The 24,197-nt window shown below is 31.2% G+C and overlaps 1 protein-coding gene across 1 annotated transcript in view; it reads right to left on the bottom strand.

Moving 5' to 3' along the window:
- Positions 1-24,197, bottom strand: part of LOC119600964 (ATP-binding cassette sub-family C member Sur) — a gene marked incomplete at its 3' end in the record, with an annotated part of 118,086 nt that overhangs the window by 78,225 nt on the left and 15,664 nt on the right. The window contains 4 exon segments of the mRNA XM_037951570.1: positions 2,513-2,737; positions 21,303-21,478; positions 21,551-21,583; positions 21,586-21,919. Of these exon segments, the coding sequence (XP_037807498.1) occupies positions 2,513-2,737; positions 21,303-21,478; positions 21,551-21,583; positions 21,586-21,919 (768 nt within the window).

The following is a 24,197-nucleotide window of genomic DNA, read 5'->3' as shown; positions in this document are numbered from 1 at the left end:
AGAACAGAACTAGAACAGAACTAGAACAGAACTAACAGAACTAGAACAGAACTAGAACAGAACTAGAACAGAACTAGAACAGAACTAGAACAGAACTAGAACAGAACTAGAACAGAACTAGAACAGAACTAGAACAGAACTAGAACAGAACTAGAACAGAACTAGAACAGAACTAGAACAGAACTAGAACAGAACTAGAACAGAACTAGAACAGAACTAGAACAGAACTAGAACAGAACTAGAACAGAACTAGAACAGAACTAGAACAGAACTAGAACAGAACTAGAACAGAACTAGAACAGAACTAGAACAGAACTAGAACAGAAAAACCCCCCCTCGCCCCCGCCCGCCCGCATCGCCCCGCCACTCGCCCCCGACTCGCCCGCCCTCGCACAGCCCTAGCCCCGCCCCCGCCAGAACTAGAACAGAACTAGAACAGAACTAGAACAAACTAGAACAGAACTAGAACAGAACTAGAACAGAACTAGAACAGAACTAGAACAGAACTAGAACAGAACTAAACAGAACTAGAACTGAACTAGAAGAACTAGAACAGAACTAGAACAGAACTAGAGAACTAGAAAAGAACTAGAACAGAACTAGAAAAGAACTAGAACAGAACTAGAACAGAACTAGAACAGAACTAAAACAGAACCAGAACAGAACTAGAACTGAACTAGAACTGAACTAGAACAGAACTAGAACAGAACTAGAAAGAACTAGAACAGAACTAGAACAGAACTAGAACAGAACTAGAACAGAACTAGAACAGAACTAGAACAGAACTAGAACAGAACTAGAACAGAACTAGAACAGAACTAGAACAGAACTAGAACAGAACTAGAACAGAACTAGAACAGAACTAGAACAGAACTAGAACAGAACTAGAACAGAACTAGAACAGAACTAGAACAGAACTAGAACAGAACTAGAACAGAACTAGAAAGAATAACAGAACTAGAACAGAACTAGAAACAGAACTAGAACAGAACTAGAACAGAACTAGAACAGAACTAGAACAGAACTAGAACAGAACTAGAACAGAACTAGAACAGAACTAGAACAGAACTAGAACAGAACTAGAACAGAACTAGAACAGAACTAGAACAGAACTAGAACAGAACTAGAACAGAACTAGAACAGAACTAGAACAGAACTAGAACAGAACTAGAACAGAACTAGAACAGAACTAGAACAGAACTAGAACAGAACTAGAACAGAACTAGAACAGAACTAGAACAGAACTAGAAACAGAACTAGAACAGAACTAGAACAGAACTAGAACAGAACTAGAACAGAACTAGAACAGAACTAGAACAGAACTAGAACAGAACTAGAACAGAACTAGAACAGAACTAGAACAGAACTAGAACAGAACTAGAACAGAACTAGAACAGAACTAGAACAGAACTAGAACAGAACTAGAACAGAACTAGAACAGAACTAGAACAGAACTAGAACAGAACTAGAACAGAACTAGACAGAACTAGAACAGAACTAGAACAGAACTAGAACAGAACTAGAACAGAACTAGAACAGAACTAGAACAGAACTAGAACAGAACTAGAACAGAACTAGAACAAACTAGAACAGAACTAGAACAGAACTAGAACAGAACTAGAACAGAACTAGAACAGAACTAGAACAGAACTAGAACAGAACTAGAACAGAACTAGAACAGAACTAGAACTAGAACAGAACTAGAACAGAACTAGAACAGAACTAGAACAGAACTAGAACAGATCTAGAACAGAACTAGAACAGAACTAGAACAGAACTAGAACAGAACTAGAACAGAACTAGAACAGAACTAGAACAGAACTAGAACAGAACTAGAACAGAACTAGAACAGAACAGAACTAGAACAGAACTAGAACAGAACTAGAACAGAACTAGAACAGAACTATAACTGAACTATAACTGAACTATAGTGTAGTCTCTAGGCTAATTTGTAGTATATACTCAAGACTATAGTCTTGTCCATTGTCTAGTGTATAGTCTTCTTTAGTCTACCCTATAATCTAGTCTATAGTCTAATCCATAGTCTAGTATGAAGGCTAGCCGGTAATTTAGTTTATAGTGTAATCTATAGCATAGTCTATAGTGTCGTCTATAAAACCAATTATATTTCCATTTTAATATATTTAAGTTTTAATAATTAAACAACCAAATGTAAAATTTTTCCTCATTATAAAGAGAGATTGAAAAATGAAAACAAAAAGTCACAAAATAAACATTAACAGCAATTAATTTACGCATTTTTTTAAACCTCAATCAACGGTAAATAATTTGAAAAACAAAATAAAAACGATATAACAAAGAAGTAATCAATAGTTAATTAATGTAAGAGGTGAATTATTAAGAGGGAGTTAAAAATAAATATTTACTTTGCATAAAAACACATACATACATAGGTACATATGTATACAACTGTATTGAAAATTTGGTTTTTGTTTAAAGCCAAACAAAGAGGAAAATTCATTGAATGGTATTAATTAACTTTATTGGAAGCAACTTACCACTTTTGCTGTTTGTAGATTAATAAAAAGCGATCATAATGAGCCCGAGCACTATCCTCTACACGCATTTGACCCAAATCCTCCAATTCCAAAGGTTCTTTATAGCCAAACCAAAGTAAAGGTGTTAGCCACCAGAAACAGGCTTTAGAATAGAAAGTAGCCAATGTGTGGCGATAGCCGATTTTGTCATAATCTTCCAAATAGTCAGGACGATAGCGCTGCAAAGAGAAAGATAGAAAAATTGTGATAAAAAAAGAGTTTTCTTTTATTCTTTGTTTGGGTTGAAGGGGGCGTATGATTAATATTAATTCAGGGGTGGTTTATTAAATTTTGTTATAACTTTTTTGTGGATTGTTGGAATGAAATTTTAAAAACTGTTTTAAAAAGCTTATAAAATTAGCTCTTATTTGTAGTTTAATATTAAGCAATAGAGTTTGAAATTTATGTAAAATATTGCAATGTGATTGGTGATTGTTTTATTTTTTTCTAAAAATTTCTAGTTTATTTCAGTTCAGGGTTATTTTTGTTACAAAATCTATTGTTAAATGTTATGCTATTTTACTAATTATAGTTTTTCCAATAACTATTGTTGTAAATGTTAATATTTTGCTAATAAACTATTAGCAATTAATGCAAATAAACTCAAAGCTTTATTTGTATTAAGGGGGGTTTTTAATCATAAGGGGTTTATAGATGTTTTATTACAAAGTAATAAATATATTTTACCATTAGTTGTATTTAGTTGCCAAGTCTAGAGGGTTTTAAAATTTTGCAAAAAAAAATAATAGAAAAAAATCTTGCTTTTCAAACGCTTAAAACGTCCTTCAAACTAGAAATCTAAAAACAAAATAATAATAATAACAAAAGCATACACACGAACAACAGGAGCAAACGTCTAACAAACAGTTACAAGCGGAAAATAATATGCAAACAATATAGGAAATGTACGTGTAATAGAGGATCCCTAAAGGAAGTCACTTGTAGTACGTTTTGAGTTTAGTTTTATTTCATCTTTTTACGTGGCAGTTGCAGCAGCAATAAATGTTAGTTTTATGCATTTAGGAAATATAGTAAGATGAGCAGGATGAGCCAGCCAGCCTTGTTGGGCATTGTTTTAGCTTAAAAACCAAAATAAAAAAATTTTTGCAAAATTTTGTTTAAAAAATAGTTAGAAGGTTGTATATTTTTGAACTCTTTTGTTTTTCTATAAATATTAATGCAGTTGTATTTATTAAATATTTATAAATTCTTTTAAATCTTAAAATAACCTCCTTAAATGTTTTAGTATTATTATAGGGAAAAGGCAACAGTCTAGGTAAAAAAGGAAAAATATTATTCTTAAAAACAATAGTCTAGTCTATAGTCTAGTCTACAGTCTAGTCTATAGTCTAGTCTATAGTCTAGTCTATAGTCTAGTCTATAGTCTAGTCTATAGTCTAGTCTATAGTCTAGTCTATAGTCTAGTCTATAGTCGTCTATAGTCTAGTCTATAGTCTAGTCTATAGTCTAGTCTATAGTCTAGTCTATAGTCTAGTCTATAGTCTAGTCTATAGTCTAGTCTATAGTCTAGTCTATAGTCTAGTCTATAGTCTAGTCTATAGTCTAGTCTATAGTCTAGTCTATAGTCTAGTCTATAGTCTAGTGTATAGTCTAGTCTATAGTCTAGTCTATAGTCTAGTCTATAGTCTAGTCTATAGTCTAGTCTATAGTCTAGTCTATAGTCTAGTCTATAGTCTAGTCTATAGTCTAGTCTATAGTTAGTCTATAGTCTACTCTATAGTCTAGTCTATAGTCTAGTCTATAGTCTAGTCTATAGTCTAGTCTATAGTCTAGTCTATAGTTTAGTCTAGTCTCTAGTTTAGTCTAGTCTATAGTCTAGTATAGTCTAGTCTATAGTCTAGTCTATAGTCTAGTCTATAGTGTAGTCTATAGTCTAGTCTATAATCTAGTCTATAGTCTAGTCTATAGTCTAGTCTATAGTCTAGTCTATAGTCTAGTCTATAGTCTAGTCTATAGTCTAGTCTATAGTCTAGTCTATAGTCTAGTCTATAGTCTAGTCTATAGTCTAGTCTATAGTCTAGTCTATAGTCTAGTCTATAGTCTAGTCTATAGTCTAGTCTAGTCTAGTCTATAGTCTAGTCTATAGTCTAGTCTATAGTCTAGTCTATAGTCTAGTCTATAGTCTAGTCTAGTCTATAGTCTAGTCTATAGTCTAGTCTATAGTCTAGTCTATAGTCTAGTCTACAGTCTAGTCTATAGTCTAGTCTACAGTCTAGTCTATAGTCTAGTCTATAGTATAGTCTATAGTCTAGTCTATAGTCTAGTCTATAGTCTAGTCTATAGTCTAGTCTATAGTCTAGTCTATAGTCAAGTCTATAGTCTAGTCTATAGTCTAGTCTATAGTCTAGTCTATAGTCTAGTCTATAGTGTAGTCTATAGTCTAGTCTATAGTCTAGTCTATAGTCTAGTCTATAGTCTAGTCTATAGTCTAGTCTATAGTCTAGTCTATAGTCTAGTCTATAGTCTAGTCTATAGTCTAGTCTATAGTCTAATCTATAGTCTAGTCTATAGTCTAGTCTATAGTCTAGTCTATAGTCTAGTCTATAGTCTAGTCTATAGTCTAGTCTATAGTCTAGTCTATAGTCTAGTCTATAGTCTAGTCTATAGTCTAGTCTATAGTCTAGTCTATAGTCTAGTCTATAGTTTAGTCTATAGTCTACTCTATAGTCTAGTCTATAGTCTAGTCTATAGTCTAGTCTATAGTCTAGTCTATAGTCTAGTCTATAGTCTAGTCTATAGTCTAGTCTATAGTTTAGTCTAGTCTCTAGTTTAGTCTAGTCTATAGTCTAGTCTATAGTCAGTCTATAGTCTAGTCTATAGTCTAGTCTATAGTCTAGTCTATAGTGTAGTCTATAGTCTAGTCTATAGTGTAGTCTATAGTCTAGTCTATAATCTAGTCTATAGTCTAGTCTATAGTCTAGTCTATAGTCTAGTCTATAGTCTAGTCTATAGTCTAGTCTATAGTCTAGTCTATAGTCTAGTCTATAGTCTAGTCTATAGTCTAGTCTATAGCTAGTCTATAGTCTAGTCTATAGTCTAGTCTATAGTCTAGTCTAGTCTATAGTCTAGTCTATAGTCTAGTCTATAGTCTAGTCTATAGTCTAGTCTATAGTCTAGTCTACAGTCTAGTCTATAGTCTAGTCTACAGTCTAGTCTATAGTCTAGTCTATAGTCTAGTCTATAGTCTAGTCTATAGTCTAGTCTATAGTCTAGTCTATAGTCTAGTCTATAGTCTAATCTATAGTCTAGTCTATAGTCAAGTCTATAGTCTAGTCTATAGTCTAGTCTATAGTCTAGTCTATAGTCTAGTCTATAGTCTAGTCTATAGGTAGTCTATAGTCTAGTCTATAGTCTAGTCTATAGTCTAGTCTATAGTCTAGTCTATAGTCTAGTCTATAGTCTAGTCTATAGTCTAGTCTATAGTCTAGTCTATAGTCTAGTCTATAGTCTAGTCTATAGTCTAGTCTATAGTCTAGTCTATAGTCTAGTCTATAGTCTAGTCTATAGTCTAGTCTATAGTCTAGTCTATAGTCTAGTCTATAGTCTAGTCTATAGTCTAGTCTATAGTCTAGTCTATAGTCTAGTCTATAGTCTAGTCTATGTCTAGTCTATAGTCTAGTCTATAGTCTAGTCTATAGTCTAGTCTATAGTCTAGTCTATAGTCTAGTCTATAGTCTAGTCTATAGTCTAGTCTATAGTCTAGTCTATCTATAGTCTATAGTCTAGTCTATAGTCTAGTCTATAGTCTAGTCTATAGTCTAGTCTATAGTCTAGTCTATAGTCTAGTCTATAGTCTAGTCTATAGTCTAGTCTATAGTCTAGTCTATAGTCTAGTCTATAGTCTAGTCTATAGTCTAGTCTATAGTCTAGTCTATAGTCTAGTCTATAGTCTAGTCTATAGTCTAGTCTATAGTCTAGTCTATAGTCTAGTCTATAGTCTAGTCTATAGTCTAGTCTATAGTCTAGTCTATAGTCTAGTCTATAGTCTAGTCTATAGTCTAGTCTATAGTCTAGTCTATAGTCTAGTCTATAGTCTAGTCTATAGTCTAGTCTATAGTCTAGTCTATAGTCTAGTCTATAGTCTAGTCTATAGTCTAGTCTATAGTCTAGTCTATAGTCTAGTCTATAGTCTAGTCTATAGTCTAGTCTATAGTCTAGTCTATAGTCTAGTCTATAGTCTAGTCTATAGTCTAGTCTATAGTCTAGTCTATAGTCTAGTCTATAGTCTAGTCTATAGTCTAGTCTATAGTCTAGTCTATAGTCTAGTCTATAGTCTAGTCTATAGTATAGTCTATAGTCTAGTCTATAGTCTAGTCTATAGTCTAGTCTATAGTCTAGTCTATAGTCTAGTCTATAGTCTAGTCTATAGCTAGTCTATAGTCTAGTCTATAGTCTAGTCTATAGTCTAGTCTATAGTCTAGTCTATAGTCTAGTCTATAGTCTAGTCTATAGTCTAGTCTATAGCCTAGTCTATAGTCTAGTCTATAGTCTAGTCTATAGTCTAGTCTATCGTCTAGTTATAGTCTAGTCTATAGTCTAGTCTATAGTCTAGTATAGTCTAGTCTATAGCCTAGTCTGTATAGTCTATAGTCTAGTCTATAGTCTAGTCTATAGTCTAGTCATAGTCTAGTCTATTGTCTAGTCTATAGTCTAGTCTATAGACTAGTCTATAGTCTAGTCTATAGTCTAGTCTATAGTCTAGTCTATAGTCTAGTCTATAGTCTAGTCTATAGTCTAGTCTATAGACTAGTCCATATTCTAATAGTAAAATTTTTCTAATTTGGCCACCACTTTCTCCTCCACTGTTTAACTTTAATGCTAACAAAAATTTTGTTTAAAATTTATTTCATTCCAACCAAACCCCTACACACTTTTTTCCTAAACATGTCTGTATAAATTTTCTCGCTCTTTATTTTCTTTTAGCATGAAACCTCACACATATATACATACATACTTCCTTTATTATTTATTTCTGTTAGAAAGCTTAACCTCAATTAATTTGTAAACATATTAAAATCTCTTATAAAATTTTCAGTTATTTAAATTCGTTTTTTCCTGTAACTTGTTTACGTAAAAAGGGTTTCGTTTCTTTTCTATTCACTATATTTGGCAAATCTCTGTACCGCACACACACACACAAATGAAATCTTCTTAACTCTTAAACTCAACTTGTGATCTCTTGAATTCATTAAATATAAATTATATTAAAATTTTGTTTGTTTATTATTTTAGTCAGTTTTGTTTTTTTTTTGGTAAATAAAGACAGAGACAGGTGTTTGTGGGGGTAAACAAAAGGGAAAGAGAGATTTATTAAATTAACGAAATTTGCCACTTTAAGGGAATTTAAAAAAATTCCCTTTTACAGCAATTTTTAACCAAATTTCCCTTTATAAAGAAATTTTACTAAAATTTCCTTTTTAGTTTGAAAAGAAACTTGAAATTACATTACAATTAAAGTACTTTTCAAAAATTTCCCTTTTACAGCTGATTTCACTAAAATTCCCTTTTAAAGGAAATTTTAACAAAATCTCCCTTAAAGAAGAATTTTATTTTAAATATTTCATTAAACCAAATTTTAACCAAAATCCCCTTTAAACGAGAATTTTAACCAAATTCTTATTTAAGGAATTTTTCAAAAATATCCCTTTTTACAGGAAATTTTAACAACATTTCCTTAAGGGAAATTTTTTAATATGTCCATTAAAGCAAATTTTAAGCAAAATCCTCTTTAAACGAGAACAAAATTTCTTATTTAAGGAATTTTTTAAAAAATTTCCCTTTTACAGTAAATTTTAACAAAATTCCTTAATGAAAGGAAATTTCACTAAAATTTCCCTATTAATAGATATTTATACAAAATTTCCTTTTAATGTTACTATTCCCTTTTAAAGGGAATTTTTACAAAACTCTCCTTTTAAATAAATTTTTACAAAATTTCCCTTTTAAATGAAATTTTACTTAAATTTCTATTTCAAAATATATTTAAACAAAATTCCCTTTTGAGGGAAATTCTAACAATATTTCCTTCTTAAGGGAAATTTCCTTCTTTAAGGAAATTTGAAACAAAATTTCCCTTTTAAAATAATTTTTAATAAAATTTCCTTTTTAAAGGGAAATTTATTAAATGTCACTTTAAAGTAAATTTTATAATTTCCCTTTTAAAGTAAATTTAACAAAATTTCCTTTTTAAAGGGAATTTTAACAAAATTTTTTTTAAAGTAAATTCAAACAAAATTTCCTTTATAATGAAAAATCTAATGAAATTTCCTTTTTAAATATAATTTATTTTTTGGCAAAATTTCCCTTTACAGGCAATTTTAATAAAAATTTCCCTTTTAAATTAAATTTTACAAAAATAAAAAAATCTTAAAAGTTTTATTTTCAAATTTGTTTTTTAGTAAAATTTTCCCCAAATTTGTTATTTAGGGAAATTTTTTCAAAACAAGTTTTTTTGAGGGAATTTTTCTTAAAATAATTTTTTAAAGGAAATTTTCTCAAAATATATTATTTTAAAGAAAATTTCTAAAAAACTTTTTATTTTAGGGAAATTTTCTCAAAAAAAAATTGTTTGTTTTAGGGAAATTTGCTGAAAATTTAGTTTTTGATGGAAATTTTCTCAAAATTTTTATTTTGTGGTAATTTTTTTAAAATTTGCTATTTGCGAGGAATTTTCTCAAAATTTTATTTTAGGGAAATTTTTCTCAGTATTTTTTATTGTAGGGAAATGTTTCAAATTTTGATTTTTAAGGGAATTTTCTCCAGATTTGCTTTTGAGGGAAATATTCTGCTATATTGTTTTTCAAGGGAAATTTTGTCGTAATTTGTAATTTTATGGGAAATTTTTTTAAAATTGTTTTTTCGGGAAAATTTTCAAAGAAATCGCTTTCTGAGAGAATTTTGCTCAAAATTCCTTTTTTTAGGGAAATTTTCTCATAATAACTTCTTTTGGGAAATTTTCTCAAAATTTATTTTTTGAGGAAAATTTTCTCAAAATTAGATATTTTAGGAAAATTTTTCAAAATTTGCTTTTTAGGTAAATTTTGTCCGACTTCAGGTTTTGAAATCAATTTTTCTAAATTTGTTTTTAGGCAAAATTTACTTTTGAGGGAAATTTAAAAAAAAAAATTAGGGAAATTTTTTTAAAAATTTATTGTCTTGAAAATATCTTCTCAATATTTGTTGTTGAAGTAATTTATTTTTGGAAAATTTTTTATTTTAAAGACATTTTTTCAAAAATTTTCCGAAATTTCTACTTTTTGAAGGGAAATTTATTTCTTTTTAACTAAAATTTATTTCTTTATGTTTTTTTATGCTTTTTAAATGAATTTATTCAAAAGAGAACAAAATTTCTTTCAAAATTTTCACCAAAATTGGAATTTTAGAGGAAATATTAACAAAATTTTTAACAATGAACTAAATTTTTCCATTTTCAATTTAATTTTGGTCTTATTAAGACTAGAGTCACAAATGAAAAACTTTTCCTTACAAATCTTTATAGTATCAGCTATCACTTACAGTTTCCCAAACTTTCCTAAATATTACACAATAAAAGTTATTAACAATATTCTCTAACAACCTCCGAATTAATATCAATCATACGCCCAGTTAAACATTTTTAGAAAAAACACTGTAATTTCCACAATTTTAAAACGATTTTAAAAATTAAGGACTCATTTGAAAGAGTAAAGCAGGCGCTATTTATTTAATAAAAATTCTAGAAAATTTTATTTAAAATTAACAAAATTTTAACTTAAAAAATGTCGTGGGATTTGATACCACTTCATAGGAAGAGTTTTTGTTCTGTAATTACAAAATTTTGCCCTTTTGTGGACATTTACGACAACTATGATCATTTAACTGGTTTTATGTTTTTCTAGTTTTCATTTTATTACAGTTTTTATTTTATGATTTTCCTTTCTTTCTTGGGGACATGCAGAGTTTGCAACAGTATTTTTAATATTATTGTTACAGTGCTGGGATGTCAAGCTAATAGTTTATTTTCAATGCAACAACAATAAAAAAAAGTGCAAAAAACAAAACAAAAAGAAAAATGCAAATGCATTTTTGATGTTTTGTTGCGGTTTATTAGTGCCTGCTGCTTAAACACTAACGCTGTAGTTGTGGTTAAAAATAAACAAATAAATTTCCGGATTTTATGAAAATTCAAAATGTCCTTGTAATGTTTTGTTGTATTTGTTATTGTTGCGCCTTTAAAAGCTTGCTTAACTTGCCATCTTGTCTAGTTGGTATTTTATGTATATTCCCTGTTAAAGCAAATTGTATTCTTAGCTGTTTAGTTATAATAGTAGTAATAATACTGACTTTTATACTCTACATAAAGCTCACAGCACAGACTCTTTTCTACTTCATATTACTATTAGCTTAAAATCAGACATTCTAGCTGTTGTTATTATTTGTAGATTTTGTTAGTCAACTGGCGTAAAAGTACTTAGTTATAGTTGCTTTTTCCGCTACAGTGCCAAGTAAATTTAGTTTTCTGTTGTTTAAGTGTGGAGATTTTATGATTTTTTTGTAGTTTTCTTATCTAAGATTTATTTTCTTAGTAAATATTTTATCAAAAGGGATAAAATAGATTTTTTTGCAAAAAAAAAAAATTCTAAAAGTTTATTAATAACTTTGTGTACTTTTAAAAAAGAAAAGTTTAACAAACAAAAACGAAATTGTTGCTTTATTGAGTTATACAACAAGTTTTAAAAATAACTTAAAGATTAATAACATAAAAGTTGTAAGCATTTGTTTAATATTACCTCCTAATTAATATTACTCATACGCACCCGTTAACACGTTAGTTTTAAATGTAGTTATATAACTAAACCAGAACAGAACTAAACTGAACTAGAACTGAACTAAAACTGAACTAGAAACTGAACTAGAACTGAACTAGAACTGAACTAGAACTGAACTAGAACTGAACTAGAACTGAACTAGAACTGAACTAGAACTGAACTAGAACTGAACTAGAACTGAACTAGAACTGAACTAGAACTGAACTAGAACTGAACTAGAACTGAACTAGAACTGAACTAGAACTGAACTAGAACTGAACTAGAACTGAACTAGAACTGAACTAGAACTGAACTAGAACTGAACTAGAACTGAACTAGAACTGAACTAGAACTGAACTAGAACTGAACTAGAACTGAACTAGAACTGAACTAGAACTGAACTAGAACTGAACTAGAACTGAACTAGAACTGAACTAGAACTGAACTAGAACTGAACTAGAACTGAACTAGAACTGAACTAGAACTGAACTAGAACTGAACTAGAACTGAACTAGAACTGAACTAGAACTGAACTAGAACTGAACTAGAACTGAACTAGAACTGAACTAGAACTGAACTAGAACTGAACTAGAACTGAACTAGAACTGAACTAGAACTGAACTAGAACTGAACTAGAACTGAACTAGAACTGAACTAGAACTGAACTAGAACTGAACTAGAACTGAACTAGAACTGAACTAGAACTGAACTAGAACTGAACTAGAACTGAACTAGAACTGAACTAGAACTGAACTAGAACTGAACTAGAACTGAACTAGAACTGAACTAGAACTGAACTAGAACTGAACTAGAACTGAACTAGAACTGAACTAGAACTGAACTAGAACTGAACTAGAACTGAACTAGAACTGAACTAGAACTGAACTAGAACTGAACTAGAACTGAACTAGAACTGAACTAGAACTGAACTAGAACTGAACTAGAACTGAACTAGAACTGAACTAGAACTGAACTAGAACTGAAGTAGAACTGAACTAAAACTGAACTAGAACTGAACTAGAACTGAACTAGAACTGAACTAGAACTGAACTAGAACTGAACTAGAACTGAACTAGAACTGAACTAGAACTGAACTAGAACTGAACTAGAACTGAACTAGAACTGAACTAGAACTGAACTAGAACTGAACTAGAACTGAACTAGAACTGAACTAGAACTGAACTAGAACTGAACTAGAACTGAACTAGAACTGAACTAGAACTGAACTAGAACTGAACTAGAACTAGAACTGAACTAGAACTGAACTAGAACTGAACTAGAACTGAACTAGAACTGAACTAGAACTGAACTAGAACTGAACTAGAACTGAACTAGAACTGAACTAGAACTGAACTAGAACTGAACTAAATCTAGAACTGAACTAGAACTGAACTAGAACTGAACTAGAACTGAACTAGAACTGAACTAGAACTGAACTAGAACTGAACTAGAACTGAACTAGAACTGAACTAGAACTGAACTAGAACTGAACTAGAACTGAACTAGAACTGAACTAGAACTGAACTAGAACTGAACTAGAACTGAACTAGAACTGAACTAGAACTGAACTAGAACTGAACTAGAATTGAACTAGAACTGAACTAGAACTGAACTAGAACTGAACTAGAACTGAACTAGAACTGAACTAGAACTGAACTAGAACTGAACTAGAACTGAACTAGAACTGAACTAGAACTGAACTAGAACTGAACTAGAACTGAACTAGAACTGAACTAGAACTGAACTAGAACTGAACTAGAACTGAACTAGAACTGAACTAGAACTGAACTAGAGCTGAACTAGAACTGAACTAGAACTGAACTAGAACTGAACTATAACTGAACTAGAACTGAACTAGATCTGAACTAGAACTGAACTAGAACTGAACTAGAACTGAACTAGAACTGAACTACAACTAGATTTTTCTATTTGTTTTAGTAACAAAATTTTGCCGGATTTACAAAACTTACAAACTTCTTCAATTAGTATTACTCATACGTACCCTTAATATAAAAAAAAAAAACTTTTAATTTGTTTAACTGTCATTACAAAATCAAGTGGTATGTCAAAAGCTTTAATTATTTAATCTAATAAAATAGATTTTTTTACCATTTATCCAAACTATCCCTTAATTTCTCTCTTTTTTATACAAAACCATTTAACTACTTTATCAAATCTCTATTACCATAAATGACACTTTAAAAACTAAAACCTACACATGATAACAAATACAAAAAGGAAAACAACTAAAAAATCTTTAAAAAAAAATTATATTTTTTATAAAACTGATACTATGTACTTCACTTGCTTTAAATAAAACATTCAACAATAATACAGCCAACAGCAATACAGCCAATAATGCACAGTGTGAAGAGGCAAGAGGGGGCAGAGGGGAATATAGGAAAAAAATCGTCCCAAACAACAAAATACAGAGAGGAGTTGATAACATATGGATTCATTGTAAATTCTACAATTCCCTTAGAATACAATAATGCCAAAATGGGAAAAAAACTACTACTGCTACTAAAGCTTAACAACAAAAAAGGAGAAAAAGTTTTAAAAAATATAAATCTCTACATGTGTATGAGTATTTATGCATATGCTCCATTATATGTGTTGTGTATGTGTGTGAAATATAACCAAAAATTCATATGATGTTATGATAGACTACTGCTACAACTCTACATAAATATAAATGCCTGCAGTAGCAATACAACAACTTAACAAATATTCCCATTTATGTGAATCATTTTTTCTTCTTTCATTACGTATTGTATACGCGTGTTGAAACCCCCTTTCCCAAAGAGCGTTCTATGCTGATGCTGTTGATGATAAAAAAAGGCTATAAAATACATTTCTACAAGTATCAGCTGCTCTGAAATATGTACTCTACAGTTTCTTCTACATATGCTGAAAAAATATCATATAATAACTGCGAAAAAAACACAAGTAGAAAATTCTAACAGCAACAATCTATATACAACATATAAAATATTAACATAACTTGAGTGACAAAAAAAAAAACAAACGAATAAAATACATAGTTTACAGTGACTTTCAAATTATATATATTTACATTGAACTATAGACTATTTTATAGTCTGGACTATAGAATATACTATTGTCTGCACAATAGATTATTTTATAGTCTATAGTCTAGTCTATAGTCTAGTCTATAGTCTAGTCTATAGTCTAGTCTATAGTCTAGTCTATAGTCTAGTCTATAGTCTAGTCTATAGTCTAGTCTATAGTCTAGTCTATAGTCTAGTCTATAGTCTAGTCCATACTCTAGTCTATAGTCTAGTCTACACTCTAGTCTATACTCTAGTCTATAGTCTAGTCTATAGTCTAGTCTATAGTCTAGTCTATACTCTAGTCTATAGTCTAGTCTATAGTCTAGTCTATACTCTAGTCTATAGTCTAGTCTATACTGTAGTCTATACTCTAGTCTATACACTAGTCTATAGTCTAGTCTATACTCTAGTCTATAGTCTAGTCTCTATAGTCTATAGTCTAGTCTATAGTCTAGTCTATAGTCTAGTCTATAGTCTAGTCTATAGTCTAGTCTATAGTCTAGTCTATAGTCTAGTCTATAGTCTAGTCTATAGTCTAGTCTATAGTCTAGTCTATAGTCTAGTCTATAGTCTAGTCTATAGTCTAGTCTATAGTCTAGTCTATAGTCTAGTCTATAGTCTAGTCTATAGTCTAGTCTATAGTCTAGTCTATAGTCTAGTCTATAGTCTAGTCTATAGTCTAGTCTATAGTCTAGTCTATAGTCTAGTCTATAGTCTAGTCTATAGTCTAGTCTATAGTCTAGTCTATAGTCTAGTCTATAGTCTAGTCTATAGTCTAGTCTATAGTCTAGTCATAGTCTAGTATAGTCTAGTCTATAGTCTAGTCTATAGTCTAGTCTATAGTCTAGTCTATAGTCTAGTCTATAGTCTAGTCTATAGTCTAGTCTATAGTCTAGTCTATAGTCTAGTCTATAGTCTAGTCTATAGTCTAGTCTATAGTCTAGTCTATAGTCTAGTCTATAGTCTAGTCTATAGTCTAGTCTATAGTCTAGTCTATAGTCTAGTCTATAGTCTAGTCTATAGTCTAGTCTATAGTCTAGTCTATAGTCTAGTCTATGTCTAGTCTATAGTCTAGTCTATAGTCTAGTCTATAGTCTAGTCTATAGTCTAGTCTATAGTCTAGTCTATAGTCTAGTCTATAGTCTAGTCTATAGTCTAGTCTATAGTCTAGTCTATAGTCTAGTCTATAGTCTAGTCTATAGTCTAGTCTATAGTCTAGTCTATAGTCTAGTCTATAGTCTAGTCTATAGTCTAGTCTATAGTCTAGTCTATAGTCTAGTCTATAGTCTAGTCTATAGTCTAGTCTATAGTCTAGTCTATAGTCTAGTCTATAGTCTAGTCTATAGTCTAGTCTATAGTCTAGTCTATAGTCTAGTCTATAGTCTAGTCTATAGTCTAGTCTATAGTCTAGTCTATAGTCTAGTCTATAGTCTAGTCTATAGTCTAGTCATAGTCTAGTCTATAGTCTAGTCTATAGTCTAGTCTATAGTCTAGTAGTCTAGTCTAGTCTATAGTCTAGTCTATAGTCTAGTCTATAGTCTAGTCTATAGTCTAGTCTATAGTCTAGTCTATAGTCTAGTCTATAGTCTAGTCTATAGTCTAGTCTATAGTCTAGTCTATAGTCTAGTCTATAGTCTAGTCTATAGTCTAGTCTATAGTCTAGTCTATAGTCTAGTCTATAGTCTAGTCTATAGTCTAGTCTATAGTCTAGTCTATAGTCTAGTCTATAGTCTAGTCTATAGTCTAGTCTATAGTCTAGTATAGTCTAGTCTATAGTCTAGTCTATAGTCTAGTCTATAGTCTAGTCTATAGTCTAGTCTATAGTCTAGTCTATAGTCTAGTCTATAGTCTAGTATATAGTCTAGTCTATAGTCTAGTCTATAGTCTAGTATAGTCTATCTATAGTCTAGTCTAGTCTATAGTCTAGTCTATATTCTAGTCTATAGCCTAGTCTATAGTCTAGTCTATAGTCTAGTCTATAGTCTAGTCTATAGTCTAGTCTATAGTCTAGTCTATAGTCTAGTCTATAGTCTAGTCTATAGTCTAGTCTAGTCTATAGTCTAGTCTATCTAGTCTATAGTCTAGTCTATAGTCTAGTCTATAGTCTAGTCTAGTCTATAGTCTAGTCTAGTCTATAGTCTAGTCTATAGTCTAGTCTAGTCTTAGTCTAGTCTATAGTCTAGTCTAGTCTATAGTCTAGTCTATAGTCTAGTCTATAGTCTAGTCTATAGTCTAGTCTATAGTCTAGTCTATAGTCTAGTCTATAGTCTAGTCTATAGTCTAGTCTATAGTCTAGTCTATAGTCTAGTCTATAGTCTAGTCTATAGTCTAGTCTATAGTCTAGTCTATAGTCTAGTCTATAGTCTAGTCTATAGTCTAGTCTATAGTCTAGTCTATAGTCTAGTCTATAGTCTAGTCTAGTCTATAGTCTAGTCTAGTCTATAGTCTAGTCTAGTCTATAGTCTAGTCTATAGTCTAGTCTAGTCTATAGTCTAGTCTATAGTCTAGTCTATAGCCTAGTCTATAGTCTAGTCTATAGTCTAGTCTATAGTCTAGTCTATAGTCTAGTCTATAGTCTAGTCTATAGTCTAGTCTATAGTCTAGTCTATAGTCTAGTCTATAGTCTAGTCTATAGTCTAGTCTATAGTCTAGTCTATAGTCTAGTCTATAGTCTAGTCTATAGTCTAGTCTATAGTCTAGTCTATAGTCTAGTCTATAGTCTAGTCTATAGTCTAGTCTATAGTCTAGTCTATAGTCTAGTCTATAGTCTAGTCTATAGTCTAGTCTATAGTCTAGTCTATAGTCTAGTCTATAGTCTAGTCTATAGTCTAGTCTATAGTCTAGTCTATAGTCTAGTCTATAGTCTAGTCTATAGTCTAGTCTATAGTCTAGTCTATAGTCTAGTCTATAGTCTAGTCTATAGTCTAGTCTATAGTCTAGTCTATAGTCTAGTCTAGTCTATCTATAGTCTAGTCTATAGTCTAGTCTATAGTCTAGTCTATAGTCTAGTCTATAGTCTAGTCTATAGTCTAGTCTATAGTCTAGTCTATAGTCTAGTCTATAGTCTAGTCTATAGTCTAGTCTATAGTCTAGTCTATAGTCTAGTCTATATTCTAGTCTATAGCCTAGTCTATCTAGTCTATAGTCTAGTCTATAGTCTAGTCTAGTCTAGTCTAGTCTATAGTCTAGTCTATAGTCTAGTCTATAGTCTAGTCTATAGTCTAGTCTATAGTCTAGTCTATAGTCTAGTCTATAGTCTAGTCTATAGTCTAGTCTATAGTCTAGTCTATAGTCTAGTCTATAATCTAGTCTATAGTCTAGTCTAGTCTAGTCTATAGTCTAGTCTATAATCTAGTCTATAGTCTAGTCTAGTCTATAGTCTAGTCTATAGTCTAGTCTATAGTCTAGTCTATAGTCTAGTCTATAGTCTAGTCTAGTCTATAGCCTAGTCTATAGTCTAGTCTATAGTCTAGTCTATAGTCTAGTCTATAGTCTAGTCTAGTCTATAGTTTAGTCTAGTCTATAGTCTAGTCTAGTCTAGTCTAGTCTAGTCTAGTCTAGTCTAGTCTAGTCTAGTCTATAGTCTAGTCTATAGTCTAGTCTATAGTCTAGTCTATAGTCTAGTCTATAGTCTAGTCTATAGTCTAGTCTATAGTCTAGTCTATAGTCTAGTCTATAGTCTAGTCTATAGTCTAGTCTATAGTCTAGTCTATAGTCTAGTCTATAGTCTAGTCTATAGTCTAGTCTATAGTCTAGTCTATAGTCTAGTCTATAGTCTAGTCTATAGTCTAGTCTATAGTCTAGTCTATAGTCTATGCCTATAGTCTAGTCTATAGTCTAGTCTATAGTCTAGTCTATAGTCTAGTCTATAGTCTAGTCTATAGTCTAGTCTATAGTCTAGTCTATAGTCTAGTCTATAGTCTAGTCTATAGTCTAGTCTATAGTCTAGTCTATAGTCTAGTCTATAGTCTAGTCTATAGTCTAGTCTATAGTCTAGTCTATAGTCTAGTCTATAGTCTAGTCTATAGTCTAGTCTATAGTCTAGTCTATAGTCTAGTCTATAGTCTAGTCTATAGTCTAGTCTATAGTCTAGTCTATAGTCTAGTCTATAGTCTAGTCTATAGTCTAGTCTATAGTCTAGTCTATAGTCTAGTCTATAGTCTAGTCTATAGTCTAGTCTATAGTCTAGTCTATAGTCTAGTCTATAGTCTAGTCTATAGTCTAGTCTATAGTCTAGTCTATAGTCTAGTCTATAGTCTAGTCTATAGTCTAGTCTATAGTCTAGTCTATAGTCTAGTCTATAGTCTAGTCTATAGTCTAGTCTATAGTCTAGTCTATAGTCTAGTCTATAGTCTAGTCTATAGTCTAGTCTATAGTCTAGTCTATAGTCTAGTCTATAGTCTAGTCTATAGTCTAGTCTATAGTCTAGTCTATAGTCTAGTCTATAGTCTAGTCTATAGTCTAGTCTATAGTCTAGTCTATAGTCTAGTCTATAGTCTAGTCTATAGTCTAGTCTATAGTCTAGTCTATAGTCTAGTCTATAGTCTAGTCTATAGTCTAGTCTATAGTCTAGTCTATAGTCTAGTCTATAGTCTAGTCTATAGTCTAGTCTATAGTCTAGTCTATAGTCTAGTCTATAGTCTAGTCTATCTATAGTCTAGTCTAGTCTATAGTCTAGTCTAGTCTAGTCTATAGTCTAGTCTAGTCTATAGTCTAGTCTATAGTCTAGTCTAGTCTATAGTCTAGTCTATAATCTAGTCTATAGTCTAGTCTATAGTCTAGTCTATAGTCTAGTCTATAATCTAGTCTATAGTCTAGTCTATAGTCTAGTCTATAGTCTAGTCTATAGTCTAGTCTATAGTCTAGTCTATAGTCTAGTCTATAGTCTAGTCTATAGTCTAGTCTATAGTCTAGTCTATAGTCTAGTCTATAGTCTAGTCTATAGTCTAGTCTATAGTCTAGTCTATAGTCTAGTCTATAGTCTAGTCTATAGTCTAGTCTATAGTCTAGTCTATAGTCTAGTCTATAGTCTAGTCTATAGTCTAGTCTATAGTCTAGTCTATAGTCTAGTCTATAGTCTAGTCTATAGTCTAGTCTATAGTCTAGTCTATAGTCTAGTCTATAGTCTAGTCTATAGTCTAGTCTATAGTCTAGTCTATAGTCTAGTCTAGTCTAGTCTATAGTCTAGTCTATAGTCTAGTCTATAGTCTAGTCTATAGTCTAGTCTAGTCTATAGTCTAGTCTATAGTCTAGTATAGTCTAGTCTATAGTCTAGTCTATAGTCTAGTCTATAGTCTAGTCTAGTCTATAGTCTAGTCTATAGTCTAGTCTATAGTCCAGTCTATAGTCTAGTCTATAGTCTAGTCTAGTCTATAGTCTAGTCTATAGTCTAGTCTATAGTCTAGTCTATAGTCTAGTCTATAGTCTAGTCTATAGTCTAGTCTATAGTCTAGTCTATAGTCTAGTCTATAGTCTAGTCTATAGTCTAGTCTATAGTCTAGTCTATAGTCTAGTCTATAGTCTAGGCTATAGTCTAGTCTATAGTCTAGTCTATAGTCTAGGCTATAGTCTAGTCTATAGTTTAGTCTATAGTCTAGTCTATAGTCTAGTCTATAGTCTAGTCTATAGTCTAGTCTATAGTCTATTCTATAGTCTAGTCTATAGTCTAGTCTATAGTCTAGTCTATAGTCTAGTCTATAGTCCAGTCTATAGTCTAGTCTATAGTCTAGTCTATAGTCTAGTCTATAGTCTAGTCTATAGTCTAGTCTATAGTCTAGTCTAGTCTAGTCTATAGTCTAGTCTATAGTCTAGTCTATAGTCTAGTCTATAGTCTAGTCTATAGTCTAGTCTATAGTCTAGTCTATAGTCTAGTCTATAGTCTAGTCTATAGTCTTGTCTATAGTCTAGTCTATAATCTAGTCTATAGTCTATTCTATAGTCTAGTCTATAGTCTTGTCTATAGTCTAGTCTATAGTCTAGTCTATAGTCTAGTCTATAGTCTAGTCTATAGTCTAGTCTATAGTCTAGTCTATAGTCTAGTCTATAGTCTAGTCTATAGTCTAGTCTATAGTCTAGTCTATAGTCAAGTCTATAGTCTAGTCTATAGTCTAGTCTATAGTCTAGTCTATAGTCTAGTCTATAGTCTGGTCTATAGTCTAGTCTATAGTCTAGTTTATAGTCTAGTCTATAGTCTAGTTTATAGTCTAGTCTATAGTCTAGTCTTGTCTATATTCTAGTCTATAGTCTAGTCTATAGTTTAGTCTATAGTTCAGTCTATAGTCTGCTCTATAGTCTAGTCTGTAGTCTAGTCTATACTATAGTCTTTAGTCTGGTCTATAGTCTAGTCTATAGACATTTTTTTCTCACCCACTGTTTTCATAAAAAGGATTTTATTTGAAAATATACATATAAAATAGTTATGTTTCTTTTTTTCGTCTATGTGTGTGTTTTTTATGAATTGTACTTATCATTCAGTTAAAAATGGGTTTTTACAATTCGTTTAAAAAATATTTTCAAACGTTTTTTTATTTTTGCAGTTTTATTTAGAAATATATTTGAATGATAAAGTTGTTAATAAATAGTTCATTTTTTGGGACAGTTTCATGCTGTTTTAATAATGAATTATTTAGTAGAAATGTATTTGAAAATAAATTGACATGAAAAGTGTTACAAACAAACAAAAAGAACTAAAATTTTATATGTTAAGAGAATTTTGTGAAATACTTGTTTAAAAATTATAAAAGTAAATTAATTTTACAATTTTCTTTGAAAATTCTTATTCTTGATTTTAGTTTGTAATTAATATCACTCATACGCCTCCTTTGTAAAATACAATTTAAAATTTTATAAAGTTTAAAACTTACCTCTTTGTAAACGGTAAAACCATCTATAATGGCCAATAGTAATAAACATAAAGCCGATGAGGCCTGTATAATAGATTCCAAGGCCATCAGAGAATCATAGTAAACAATTTCCGCCAATTCATAAATACGTAAAACGAAAATTAACACCGACAATGTGCTGCTGATGTATAAAAATTCTAGAAAAACAAAAACAAGAAACACACATGAAAAAAACAACAACAATTATTTAAAAATTTTATTACACTTACCTAGAGATTTTTTCAATTCGACCACACGATGAACCAAATTAACATGATGGTTAAAATCAAAGCGGCCAAGGCATTGGCCAGAGAGGCAAAACCAATAACAACAATTATAAAATCCGGTTCAGTGTTCATAAATGTCTGCTCGTGCTGTTGTTGTTGTTGAGGCAAATTACTTTCACTTCCGTTTCCTGGGTAATTGTTTTCATATCCGTTATTGCCACTGTTACTAGCTCCTCCTCCCCCTCCTCCGGCATCATTTATATTAGCCGGCAGTGGCAACAGTGCCTTGGCTAATTCTATGGTATTTATGGCCAACAATAACAGAGCCACTGCCGCCCGTAAATTATGAAATGTTAACAAAGTTTATGCCACCTGTGTAAATACAAACAAAAGAAATTAAATTGAAAATTTAAAATTTTCTTTTTCTTCTACCGGCAGCTAAAGTTGCTAATAATAAAATTTACTAAACAAATTAACTTTAATTAATTGTTATGCCTGCTCTTGCATTTAGTTTCAGACTCTGTACAATTTATGTATTTGTTTCTATTTATTGCTGTTTAAATGCACTTTTGCTTAAGAGTTGAAAATTATGTATTTTATTATTATCGTATCGTTCTTAAGTTGCCATCTGGGAAAACATATAATTTCAAGGCAATTATGCATTATTATGTTACAACTACTCATTTACCAAGTTGCACATGCTGTATACACTTCATCATTTGCAAGAGAATTAAACATTTAAAAAGGATATCCTTAAAGGCTGCAAGTGAAATTAGATTATCTCATTGCTTTGGGGGGGGTGTTTTAATGGGGAGAAGGACGATTTCAGGATACGGATATTAGAAAACAAATTTAAGGTCCTTATAGACTAGACTATAGACTAGACTATAGCCTAGACTATAGACTAGACTATAGACTAGACTAGACTATAGACTAGACTATAGACTAGAATATAGACTAGACAATACTAGACTATAGACTAGACTATAGACTAGACTATAGACTAGACTTTAGACTAGACTATAGACTAGACTATAGACTAGACTATAGACTAGACTATAGACTAGACTATAGACTAGACTATAGACTAGACTATAGACTAGACTATAGACTAGACTATAGACTAGACTATAGACTAGACTATAGACTAGACTATAGACTAGACTATAGACTAGACTTTAGACTAGACTATAGACTAGACTATAGACTAGACTATACTAGACTATAGACTAGACTATAGACTAGACTATAGACTAGACTATAGACTAGACTATAGACTGACTATAGACTAGACTATAGACTAGACTATAGACTAGACTCTAGACTAGACTATAGACTAGACTATAGACTAGACTATAGACTAGACTATAGACTAGACTATAGACTAGACTATAGACTAGACTATAGACTAGACTATAGACTAGACTATAGACTAGACTATAGACTAGACTATAGACTAGACTATAGACTAGAGACTATAGACTAGACTATAGACTAGACTATAGACTAGACTATAGACTAGACTATAGACTAGACTATAGACTAGACTATAGACTAGACTATAGACTAGACTATACTAGACTATAGACTAGACTATAGACTAGACTATAGACTAGACTATAGACTAGACTATAGACTAGACTATAGACTAGACTATAGACTAGACTATAGACTAGACTATTGACTAGACTATCGACTAGACTATAGACTAGACTATAGACTAGACTATAGACTAGACTATAGACTAGACTATAGACTAGACTATAGACTAGACTATAGACAAACTATAGACTACACTATAGACTAGACTATAGACTAGACTATAGACTAGACTATAGACTAGACTATAGACTAGACTATAGACTAGACTATAGACTAGACTATAGACTAGACTATAGACTAGACTATAGACTAGACTATAGACTAGACTATAGACTAGACTATAGACTAGACTATAGACTAGACTATAGACTAGACTATAGACTAGACTATAGACTAGACTATAGACTAGACTATAGACTAGACTATAGACTAGACTATAGACTAGACTATAGACTAGACTATAGACTAGACTATAGACTAGACTATAGACTAGACTATAGACTAGACTATAGACTAGACTATAGACTAGACTATAGACTAGACTGTAGACTAGACTATAGACTAGACTATAGACTAGACTATAGACTAGACTATAGACTAGACTATAGACTAGACTATAGACTAGACTATAGACTAGACTATAGACTAGACTATAGACTAGACTATAGACTAGACTATAGACTAGACTATAGACTAGACTATAGACTAGACGATAGACTAGACTAGACTATCTAGACTACTAGACTAGACTATAGACTAGACTATACTAGACTAGACTAGACTAGACTAGACTATAGACTAGACTATAGACTAGACTATAGACTAGACTATAGACTAGACTATAGACTAGACTATAGACTAGACTATAGACTAGACTATAGACTAGACTATAGACTAGACTATAGACTAGACTATAGACTAGACTATAGACTAGACTATAGACTAGACTATAGACTAGACTATAGACTAGACTATAGACTAGAATATAGACTAGACTATAGACTAGACTATAGACTAGACTATAGACTAGACTATAGACTAGACTATA

The sequence above is a fragment of the Lucilia sericata genome, unplaced genomic scaffold (assembly GCF_015586225.1).
Source record: "Lucilia sericata isolate MDLA Ls3-8-SP2 unplaced genomic scaffold, ASM1558622v1 Contig000130F_arrow, whole genome shotgun sequence".
Taxonomy (NCBI): Eukaryota; Metazoa; Arthropoda; class Insecta; order Diptera; family Calliphoridae; genus Lucilia; species Lucilia sericata.
The sequence above is the reverse complement of the archived record's forward strand: the minus strand, read 5'-3'. Positions and strand labels throughout refer to the sequence as shown.